At 42.8% G+C, this 12,224-nt stretch overlaps 2 protein-coding genes across 2 annotated transcripts in view; one reads left to right on the top strand and one right to left on the bottom strand.

Moving 5' to 3' along the window:
- Positions 1-1,310: 1,310 nt before the first annotated feature.
- map1lc3c (microtubule associated protein 1 light chain 3 gamma) lies at positions 1,311-4,104 on the bottom strand. Its single transcript, XM_022760682.1, has 4 exons — positions 4,010-4,104; positions 3,877-3,932; positions 3,682-3,788; positions 1,311-1,599 (listed from the first exon to the last, which is right to left on the bottom strand). The coding sequence occupies exons 1-4, from the start codon at positions 4,095-4,097 to the stop codon at positions 1,437-1,439; spliced, it is 414 nt and encodes a 137-aa protein (XP_022616403.1). The 5' UTR covers positions 4,098-4,104; the 3' UTR covers positions 1,311-1,436.
- Positions 4,105-5,952: 1,848 nt separating this feature from the next.
- LOC111232914 (striatin-like) overlaps positions 5,953-12,224 on the top strand; it is a 51,606-nt gene continuing 45,334 nt past the window's right edge. Inside the window, 1 exon segment of the mRNA XM_022760611.1 lies at positions 5,953-6,276. Coding sequence (XP_022616332.1) covers positions 6,055-6,276 — 222 coding nt within the window. The 5' untranslated portion in view covers positions 5,953-6,054.

The raw sequence follows: 12,224 nt of genomic DNA on the forward strand, positions 1-12,224 counted from the left end.
CAAACTAAAAGTGGAACATTCCCAGACGACAGGTCACAACTCCAAACTCCAATCAGGAAAAACTGAAATAACAGAAAACATTCTTGATTCCACATCGACTGTAAATCAGTCCTGAGTGTCTCGTGTAGCTACAGCTCCAAATCATTACTGTCCACTGATGAGAACATTTCTGACAAATTTATCCCAAGAATAATGATCAAGAGCCGTGACATTAGATATTCAGATGTATTGATAAAATCTACCTTTGATATTTGTTTTCCTGCAGGTTGGAACTCCGGTGATACGAAGCAGGAAGCAGCAGCAGGCCGGTCCATGTGATTTTAGATCCAGTACAAGAACCAGGAGTAGACTGCACCAGCTCAGACTGACCTTCAGACCAGGGACCGAACCAGGAACCATACTGAGGTCCTGAGTCCTGCTCGTTTCTGTGACTCTCTGGTTAAAACATCAGCTTAGTTTCTCCTCTGATGTGTCGATGTTATAAATAAACATTAATCATCTGTCACCACGTATGCGTAGACTCTCTTTTAAGCCCCATATTAATAGTCATAAAGAAAATAAATAGTTCTATTGACTGTTTTCATCCTGCAGCATTATCACCAATCAAGACTACAGATTCTCCATGTTACCCTGATGACACTTAGTCTGTGTTCTGAAACACATATATATATATATATATATATATATATATACTGATCAAAAATATAAATGCACCATTTGTTTCTGCTTCCATTTTTCATGAGTTGAAATAAAAGATTGAAGACCTTTTTCACACACACACACACACACAGGGTTTATGACTCTTAATTTCTTCACAAATGTTTAAATCCGTGTTAATGAGTACTTCTCCTTCACCAAGATAATCCGTCCACCTGACAGGTGAACTGAGCCCAGAACTCAGTTCAGCGTCTGATAAATGTCTCACCAAAATACAACTGCACATTTTGAAGTGGCCTTTTATTGTGGAGACCAGGATTCAAACATTTATGAACCAGATTTGAGAGAACGACGTCCTGCGTTTAGAAAACTGATCTTTTATTTCAACATCAAAAATTGAATCAAAAACAAAAGTGTGTAAAGCTTCACACAGTGACGAGTTTCTAACGACTCGTGAGCCCAGACAGTCGTATGAAAGTTGGTCAGGTAAGGGTTAAAAAGCTGTATTGATTACATGTGGGTTTAATTCAACAGGCTGATGTGAGACGTTTGAGTTTGTTGGAAAACTCAGTTTCCAGGTCATAATCACCCTGGTTTCGCTACAGACTGCACGTTCACTCATGGGTTAGATTTAAGATTTATTGGAGCCACATACTTTCATTAAAATCCATACAAGTGCCACAAATATTACAATATATACAAAATGTTTTTCTATTTACAGCAGACATGGAGCTCAGCAACTTCAACACCGAATAAAACCTGGGGAGTGAGGCCTCCCGTCAGTGTCCGAACATCTCCTGCGAGGCGTAGGTCATGTAGAGGAAGCCGTCCTCGTCCTGGTGGTCTTTGTAGACCTGGGCCATGGTCAGAGACATGCTGGCCAGACCGCTGTTGTTGATGAGCAGGTAGAAGGCCTGAGTGGGCAGCAGAGCCATCCTGTTCCTGGGTGGGGGGGGGGGGTGAGACAAAGGGCTGTTATTAGTGAGAGCTGCACGCCCTCTGTTAGCTGCTGCAGCTCACATGTGATCAGCTGTTGTCTGTAATGAGCGTCACAGCCTCAGTGAGAAAATGAAATATTTATCAGCTCAAACTGCAGCAGATAAATTATATTTCAAAACGTGGGATTTGAAAAATCCCCTTAAGCCACTGGAAATTTCAAAAGTCCACCATTTTAGAAGATGGCCGCCATTTCCAGCATAGGGAACATTTTACACACTGGACAGATTTAAATTATTTCACAACTGCATCTGTTTTTAATTATGAAGACGTCAAATTCACAATTCTCCATGTCAATTAACTATTTTAAATGATTAAAATGATTTCATGCTGGAGGTTTCTGGCCGGTCCCTCACTACGACTGTTCAAATTCAGCAGGACTTTGAATTTGTAAAATCTACGTAAATTTTCAACAGGTTTCATTTTTCAGTGAACTAAACTTTGCCTACGTCGTTTGACTGGATCGTTCAAATGGGAAATTGTGGGTTAATTTATTGTAAAAAAACATCCTCTGGCCAGAAATAGTGGCCATCTTGAATTTGAGAGGCTAACGTGTTTAAAGGAGGATTTGTTTAGTTCTTTTACTGAAACCTACAGTGATCTGCTGAGCCAGATGTCAGTTTACAGATTTAAATTCATTTGTGTGCTCTTGAAGGACACTTATCCCACAATGCACTGCAGGAAGAAAAAGAGGCTCCGTTCACAGCTTTAAAAACTGGAGGTCACGTCGAGTTTAATTTTAAACTTCAGACGGATCACAGTCAATGAGACGACTGATCGACCTTCTACAGAAAAATAAAATCACTGAACAAGCAGCAGCCAGATTTTAAATGTCGGTGAAACACATGAAAGAATCTTTAATATCTTCACGTGTCTGAAGCAGCAGCGACGAGAACGTGACTGAACTTTGATTTTAACTCATAAGGATAAAATGTGAATCCACCTCGTCCCGTCGTCACTGCGTCATGTGACACGTCACGCAGATGCTCCACAGAAATGATTGATTTATTGGAAAGAAAAAAAAGGCTGAAATCTGATGTGTGTGACTCGTCCAGTCACAGACAGATCTCAGGACTCGGCGTCACACTGACAAACAGTTGTGTAAGAGTTTGCTGCGTGACAATCAGGGACTGTCCGGTTTCTGCTGCGTCATCATGAGCCACAGGAAGCATCTGAGAAATGTGAGGAAGCAGCAGGACGAGAATCTGAGCGGCGGTTCATCTGCAGCTCCAGAAGACACTCAAACTGTCAGCCTCCATTTCATTATGACATGAGCATATAAACAGAAGACTTTAATTAATATCCTTCTGTTTAAGACAAATTAAAGGATCTGAATTCAGATTCTCTCCTTTAACATTTGACTTTCAGCAGCTTTAAAGTCAGAAAAGACGTTTAGTTCTTGAGCTGAAACAATTAGTTGATTCTTTGAATTTGTTCCGATAGTAAATAAAATGGGACAAAACAAGCAACTCAGGCATTTATTCTACATGTATCTACTACTCCACTCACATGTTGCTCGAATCTCCCAGTAAAGTTTGTTTTCCCAAGAGATTTGAAGAATCTCAAAAAAAGATTTATCAGCTACAGTTGCACAAAATATCCAGTTATATATATATATATATATATATATATATTTTTTTTTTTTTTTTTTTTTTTTTCTTCTCTCTTTCACTTATTTTTTTAAAACATTCCTTACTTGTGTTTCTATTTTTTTTTTTTTTTAAATAAATTGTATTTGTCATTTTATCCTTGTGAAACACTTTCTGAATTCAGATTTTTAAAAGTGCTTTATAAATAAACTTAATAATAAACTATCATCGTCATCATCTATAACCGTCACTGACGCTTCAGCAGCATTTCACTGTCGCAGCTGCTGTAACTGACTAAATGAAGTCTTCGTTAGAAAGCAACATGTTTCCATCACTTCACTGAATCTGAGACATTAAACAAAAGACACGAGTGTCCGCAGCTGCTTCCTGCAGGTGAACTCATGGTCGAGAGGCCAGTGAAGACAGAGACAGACTTTACCTGATGATGGTGACGAACTGAGTCATGGTGAGTTCATGCGGCACCAGGAACTTGGTCTTGTCCAGCGGAGGCAGATACTTCTCCCGCTCATACCGTTCGATTATCACCTGCGAGCCGCCGGTCAACAGGTGAGAGCCAATAAACAAACAAGGATCACCTTTATTGATTCATGATTGGTGATTTCCTGTCACTTACCGGGATTTTGTTGGGGAACTTGGACCTGATCCCCGCCACTTCTTGTTTCCTTATAGCTGCAGAAGAAGAACAGAGAAAACTCTTTAAAACCCAGTTAGTGACGGTCTGTATCGAGCTGCTCAGAGACATTTACCGAAGCTCTTCCTCTGTTTGAACGGCTTGTTCTGCAGCTGGAGTTTGTCAAACGGAGGCATGATGTGAGCGGTGAGGAGCGGGAACATGTGCTGGGAGCAGGAGTTAAATACAGAGGAGGGGCGGCTGTGGCGCATCAGCTGATTAGCACGTGGCCGCGGTCACGACGTGAATCATCTGCGGGTTTAATCAGGTTAGAGCCGCAGCGTGGAGCTCAACCTGAGGGGCCGCGCACAGGGGCCCCTGCAGGGCCGGCCACAGCAGTGACCCCCCCCCCCCCCAGCTGCAGTTCCTCTAATGGCCCCGACAGATTTGAAGAAGGTCAGAAAACTGAGCTTCAGTTTTTCAGCGTTTGGCCCAGAGGATGTCTCTGCTCAGTTTGTCATTACAGAAGGAGCTGAGGTCGTTCTGAATGTCCAACACTTGAGTCTTATCTTCAGTAACTGAAGAAATATTGTGGGAATCAGGAAAAAGAACTGTCACACTCACAGAGTGAAAGATTTATCAGCTACATTTGCCCAAAATAAGTTTAAAAAAAACCAAAACACACACAAACTTTTGAATATTTTTATTTTCTTTATTTTTATTTTAAATTTAAAACACTGCTCAAACTGAAAGTTCCTCTAACGACCACTAGAGTCTGGCTCCAACAGTGAGTCAGTCCCCATAGACTCCCATGTTAAAATGTCCAACTTTACAGCAGAAATAAACATGTTTACAGCCTGGTACAGAAACTGTTTTGGTCTCCAGAGCTAATTTCCTCCTTCATGACACCTGTACGGGAGGGGGAGGGGGGGGGGTGTAGATGCCCTGAAACCCATGTTTGTATTTGATGTAATAAAGCATTAAATGAATATCAGGTTTCAGTAACTACACAGAACAACTCGAGTACTGATGTGAAGTTGTACTTTTTACCTTCTGTCACAGCTCCAGGTGGAGTCCAGGTGGAGTCCAGGTGGAGTCTGATGTGGCCCCATGATAAACCAGGATGACGCTGCTTTGTTGTGGACAACTATTTTGGAAGAAGTTGTTATTTCTTTTTGTTTGTTTGTCTTTTTGTTGTTCAACTCTTAAACTGATAGAAACACATAAATAACTACCAACTCACCCAGTAATTTACCAGTAATTAACCAGTAATTAACTTGAACCTGATTCACACAGAATGTTGAAGTCGTCACACTCGCTGTCTCTGATTGGATAATTCCGCTGCCGTTCATCTGACCATCCAATGACGTGAGAAATTTCGCCTAAGTAGGTGGGACTGAGGGGGGTTGAATGTCTCCTTACAGGTGTGTCAAGCTACGTAAAGTTAACTGTGGTAATACCGGTAATTAAATGATTGTGCCTTCAAAATAAAAGGTTTCTTAAATAAATCAAAGTCTTCCATTTAGAGGATTTAGTTTTTTCCATCTTCAACAACAACTGAGGACAAGAACAATCTGCTGAGGAAGACTGTGAGATGCCCCTGAAAAAGCTAGTAAGTTGACCTTGAGTGAAGTATTTTTTAAGTTTTACAGCAGGTTAAAAAGAAGACATTTAATAATTCATGAGTGAATCAGTGTAAAATAATAATACTCTGTCGTTATTATTATTATAATATTAATATATGTGATAAATAAACAGATAATAATAGAACAGACTTAATAGATTTGTTGTGTCATCATTGTTGAATTTTAATATCAACGTTGTGTGTGTCGACCTGACTAGATGTGTGTTAATGAGTGTGTATAAGTGTCATTGTACTCTGCATAAATCTGATTATGTGAATTACAATACATTAGTTCTGATTTACTACAAATAAATGCTTTAATCCTGCTTTGGTGCATACCTGGCTGTTGTATTATGAAAGTCCAGACCGGAAGTCCCGGGCATGTGTTGGTGACGTTGGCTCGACGTTTGGCTCACCGTTTGACAGCTGGCCCAGAGAGGAGTAGTGCTGCCCAGCGGAGAGGACCGTTGATGGACTACACTTCCCTCCTGAGGATATTTTACCGAAGAGGTTGAGAGCACCGGACCGAGCCCGAACCACATCGCCCCGGTCCGGCCATGGACGAGCAGGCGGGCCCCGGTGTCTTCTTCAACAACAACAGCAACTCGGGTCTGGCCGGCGGTGGGAATATTAAAGCTCCGCAGCCTAGCGACGGTGGCGGCGGAGAGACGGCCAGGGCTCAGTTCAGCATCCCGGGGATTTTACACTTTCTCCAGCATGAGTGGGCCCGCTTCGAGGTGGAGAGGGCGCAGTGGGAGGTCGAGAGGGCCGAGTTGCAGGTAAGCAGCCTCAGTCACTGAGGTGTCCATTGTCGGACATTGTTTTGTTTGCTAGCTAAAGCTGATCCTGAACACAGAGAACGTCCATCCAAACCGCATTAACGAATGTGTAAAGTTAGAGTTTCGTCGCTTATCGGCGAATATACATCCATGATAAAGTAACAGATACAATTTAGTTTAAGCGGGAAAGATCCAGGATGTAATTCGGCGTTGGTATGATCCAGTAAACGGCTCACCTTTTGATAATATTTCTACTTTTCACTGACGCTTCGCGCTGTTTGCTGCTGCCCTGTGGGGAGTGTTGTTGTACACACGGAGTGACGCACATTCATACTGTCATGTAAAGTTCTGTTGTGAGACGGGCTGCTGTGCTGATAAGTACAATGCCGAATTAAAGGGCAGGTCCGTGTTGATCCAGAAAATGTGTTAAATACTGTTCCTGTTGTTTGTTTGTCAACGTCAACGTCAGATGACCTAGAATCTCCTACTTTTTAAATGGTGGTTTCGTTTAATGTTGTTCTCGCCGGGCACGAACCTGCGCTACTTGCTAACCAGGTTAGCTGTGGTTGACATGTCTGTGTGGAGTGTGCGGTGTTAGCTTGTGTGGCTGTGAGTAACACAACCGCGCCAACGTGTCCTCGTTTTTACCGCTGACCGTCATTTACCTGTGCAGCGCGAAAGAACCGTGTGTCTCCATTATCGGACAGGCAGCTAAGCCCGTTTGCCGCTAATACGCTCAGTCGCTCTGTCAGTGTCTGATTTTGTTTGTGTGTTTTTCCAGCATCATTTCATCACCCACTGACCACAAACAAGACACACCGGACCCCCTGTAGCCCAGACACGGGCATGACGTTTCGTCTCCTCGGTATCAGACGGCTCGTCCTGCTGGAATGTGTCCGGTAATGGACGTGGAGCCGCTCTCTGTCCGATAACGGACGCAGAGACCGTGCATTTTCCGTGTAGTGCGTGATCCGGTTGAGTCTGGAAACGTTGGTGTTGCTGATGTACCAGCTCCAAGTTTAAATCCGGATCCCTTCAGTCCGGATCACAGAGCTCCGGTCAGTCCGGGTCGGTCCGGACCACAGGCCGCGTCATAATGATCTGATCTGACTAAATGCACATTGTTTTGTTTTTTAAATGAAAGTTATTTGTTCTCACATTTAAAAACATCAGTTTTCAACATTCAGTGACAGAAAGACGGTCATTGTTAGAATTAAAAATCATTTCAAAAGTAAATAATTTCATCAATTTTGATATTTTTTTGGTAGCTTGGCAACGGAAATGTGTCACTTGGCGCCAAATATCTGATCCTGTTTAAACTGATTTACTGATTCTGTGATCAAATCGTTTTTGTAGGTATTGATACATATTGATCTTGATATTGATTTTGGTAAATCCAAGCAGTGGTCTTAGATCGGACACTTCCACTCAGGTCTGATGGAGACCAAGGAGATGGAGATCTGACGTGACTCAGAGAAACGAATCAACCAATCAGAACGGGGCATGAAGTGACCCTGCAGGCACCCGTAGATGCAGTACACACAGTGTTAAAATTAATATTGAATTTAATTTCCCCTGCCACAGTTTAACACATATAACCGCTTATAACCATGAGAGCAACACCAACACAGAGTTCAGCAGACAGACAAAACGCCTCATTTAGCTCGGTTTCTTATCCCGCTGCTTTTTATGGTTGTAAATTGAACTTTTGTAGAGAGAGAGAGAGAGAGAGAGAGAGAGAGAGAGAGGTGAGCTCTCTAAACACTAAAGTGATGGATAGTTTTTATTTCTCAGTGAACTTCACCCAAAGAGGAAGAACCTGAATCAGATCAGGACCTCTGTGTCCTCTGAGACGCCTCCTGATGGGACTGATGATGGACTGAAGATCTTCTTACTGGATCTGGTTCAGACGTTCATGTTCCCCTCAGGATGAACTGTAACCACTGTTTCATTTAGGTCAATATTTTAACATGTGGTTGGTTTATGACCAAATCCCTGTATGAGACTAAGTGTAGTGACTTTCTTCAACCTGTCCCCAGTGTCTTCATCCCAACGCCTGTTCCATTGAATTTAATCCAACTTTATTGTGAAAAACCAGCGTCAGACAGGAAAGACAGGTGCGTCAGGGTTCATTAAACAACATCAGGGCAGGTGCTTCTTTCAGAGTCACATCTCAGCTTCTTTGTTTCCTACTTACACAACACCAAATACCTGTTATTACACGTTCTCACGTGATATAATGTAACATGAAATACACAGTGACAGCTGTTTTACAAACTACAGACACTCCCAACCCAAACACCAACACCTGAAACACAATGATATCACTAGTATGACTTTACACAAACTGCTGTGTGAACCTAAATTATATTAAAACATATGTAACAGAAATAATTTACCAAATATGAATCTGCTTAAAGACATTCCCATCATCCTCAGCTGTTCTCTGTGCTGAGCGCCACTTAACAAATTTTGCATTTTGAAATCGATGAAGGATTTAAAGCTCCATGTTTTACTTTTTATCTGGTGTTTTATTTTGAAGTGTTGATCCATCAGAAGATATAAAAACCATCTCAGTGTAGTTTTACATCTCCTCTCTCAGGCTTCTCTCTGGAGCTCTAGTAACAACAGGTCGGTGAGCCAATCAGAAGAGAGGAGGCTCTGAGCCTCTCTTCTGATTGGCTGACTGTTTTCTGAGTGATCCAATAAAAATATAGCAGATTTCAGGTAAAAACACTCAGAGAAACCAAATCCTGCAAGGTTTGGATGGTGGGTCCAGGTGGGCGGGGCTTGGTGACTGCTTTGTTGTGACATCACAAAGTTCCAGAAGTCCTGACGGCTGGTTTTAAGGCTCAGTTTCTGAATACAGGCTGTGTGCATTTCTCTGTGGACTGAGGCTTTGATACTTTCACAGTATTAATATAGAAGCTAGAGCTGATCTATAATCACACTACACATGGACACACACCTTTACACTGGAGGAGCTTTAAGTGTCTCTAACTATAGTTCTCCGACACTGATCTTACTGGACCCCCCCACAGTGTGATATACTGTGGACCTGAAGGATCACAGTGTGTGGGAGTCTGTTACACACTGCAGTGTATAAGCTCAGTGTGGTCTCACAAAATGACTGTTATGTTACATAAGACAGAGTCATCAGCTGACCTGTGGCGTGATGACAGAGCGTCCATACAGGGAATCACTTCCTGTGAGTTAATGATGTGCGGCTCTATGTGGCCTTTGTGCGCCATTTACCTTCAGCACAGCCTCCGTGTCTCCGGGCTGGTTCAGGGGTTTTGTGGTGGAGGAGGTGGAGGAGGTGGAGGAGGTGGAGGAGAGAGAACAGCACTGCTTGATTTTTCATTTTCCTCCCCATCAAGCCGGGAAGCAGCCGGCTGACCGGCGGAGCTGGAAATCAGTTTCAGCTGTAAATACATTTGTTCTGCTGCGGCGTGGTTTGAACGCCACGCTGCGGACGGACTGAAGGTCGTTAACGTCTGAGGCTGAGAGAGTCACTTCCTGTGAGGTCATCCTCGGCAGGGAAGAGGAAGAGGAAATGGAGGAAGCAGGCGCACAAGATGGGGAGAGATTACTCTGAGTTTACTATGTGAAAACAAAGAGAAATTCGTCAGTGTGTGGAGGAGGAGGAGGAGGAGGAGGAGAGAGGAGGAGAGAGAGGAGGAGGAGGAGAGAGGAGGAGGAGGAAGAGGAAGAGGAGGAGGAGGAGGAGGTCTGGACAGGACCAGCTGATGTCTCACACCTTCTCATCCAGTTCCTGACAGTTGTGTTCCTCACTGATGTGCAGGAAGAAATAATCATAGAGAAGTTTTCAGTCTGTGATTTTAGAGCTGCAACTCATGATTCTTCAAATTATTGATTAATCTACTGATTAAACTGTTTGGAGAAAATAGAAAAGAAAAGAAAAATAAATTTCCCAGAGTTTCCTGGAGTCAAACATCAAATGTCTTTTGTTTTTATCCAGTAAATTCTGACGAACATGGAAACTTTGAGTTTCTGTGTGAAAACCAATGAATGAAATAGTTGCTGATTAATTTTCTGTTGATCAACTAATCAGTTTGTCAGCTAAGCCAATCAGCTCCACTCAGTTAAACAAACACATTGTGACACAAATGAACAGGGAACTTTGTTGTTGTGGATTTAGTTCATATGTTTCCACATGGAACCTCAGTTCTTTCTGATAGTTGACCCAGGTGTGACCCAGGTGTGACCCAGGTGTGACCCAGGTGTGACCCAGGTGTGACCCAGGTGTGTCCACGGCGCCAACGATGGAAAGTTCTGAGGTATTGATGAAAAGATCAGTCAATTAATTGATTAGTTGGTTGACAGAAAATAACCATCACAATTAAATCAATGATAATGATCTGTTTATTTATTTTTACTTCTCCTAACAAATCACTTGTTGGTCCTCTTTAAAGAGACATTAAATTTGATAACCCCCCCCCACGCCAACGAACACAGGGGAACTCTGGGAAGTAACCACTTTTATGGGCATTACCGTTGGTCAATTACACGCTAAAATAAAAATGTGTTTTTGGCCCCTGGGGCTGGGGGGGGGCATTGAGATGAAGTCATGCGTGAGCTTTGTAAAGGGTACACTCTCGCTCCTGCAGCTCAGGAGGATGTTTGCCGCTCAGCTTCCTTCCTCTCCTGCCTCAGCTATAAATACACCGCCGCGAGGACGGCGAGTGGCCGAGCAGCCGTAGGAGAGGAGAGACGACGACCACACTGGGATCAGCTGGTAGAGCTCAAGTTCAGAAAGCACTAAAAGTAAAAGTTATTATCACAGAAGTTATTACTTTACTGTTGGAGCTGGTTTTAACTACTTTAAATACAGTTGTGGTCCTGTGGTTCTCAACCTAGGGGTCGGGCCCCTCCAGAGGGTCACCAGATAAATCTGAGGGGTCATCACATTTAGTTTTTAACTTGGTTAAATCTTGAACAGTGCGTTGTATTTTACCAGTTCATCGTATGTTCGTTCATGTGAAACGTAACTACAGCTGAGCTCAGGTAACTCCGCCTCACCTGGACTTCATTCGTTTGTGCATCAGAAAAACAACACGTTTGACGAGCCCCGGGATACGATACAGCCACAACCAAACGTTTGGCTCAACCTCGTGACCAGCAACGTGTGAAGAGGACGTCATACCTGAAGTTTAGTTCAAGCTAAATCTTTTAATTACAAACAACAACAAAAACTTCACCAGCTGAAAATTGGACCATCAGACCTCCATCTTCAGGACACTGAAGAACTAGACTCACCTCCTCATGGTCGTATCCCTCCGCCACTCAGACTATTTCCAGGTCACATCCCTGTTTATCCAGAGTCAGGGAAAATACAAAATATGAACCATTGGTCACACTGACCTTTGACCTATAGCCGCCAAAATCTAATCAGTTCATCCTTGAGTCCAGGTGAATGTTTGTGCCAAATGTGAGGAAGTTCTGTCGAGGTGTTACTGAGATATAGTGTTCACAAGAATGAGACGGATGGACAACCTGAAAACAAAATGGCTGCTGCTCTGACTGTCGCCGGGCAGAGGAATAAAAATCTAAAAGAGAGTTGTCGCACTTTTACGTGTTAGTGTAGTAGAAGGAGTGTGAGAGCTGCTTTGATGTGTGGAGGCTGTTTAGACCTTTGGTGTGTTCAGCATCATCAGCATCATCATCATCACCATCAATTAATCATCACAACATAATCATCCTCAAACCAATCAATCATCACATCCATCATCAAACATCATCACCATCATTATCATCACCATCATCATCACCATCATCATCATCATATCAATTCATCATCACCGATCATCCCATCATCAATCACCACCATGATACCATCATCACCATCATTCATCACATCATCACAACCATCATCACACCATCATTATCATCAGTATCCATAATCCTGGCAATCATCAGACCATCAT

This window comes from Seriola dumerili, unplaced genomic scaffold (assembly GCF_002260705.1).
Source record: "Seriola dumerili isolate Sdu_G_001 unplaced genomic scaffold, Sdu_1.0 BDQW01000349.1, whole genome shotgun sequence".
NCBI lineage: Eukaryota > Metazoa > Chordata > Actinopteri > Carangiformes > Carangidae > Seriola > Seriola dumerili.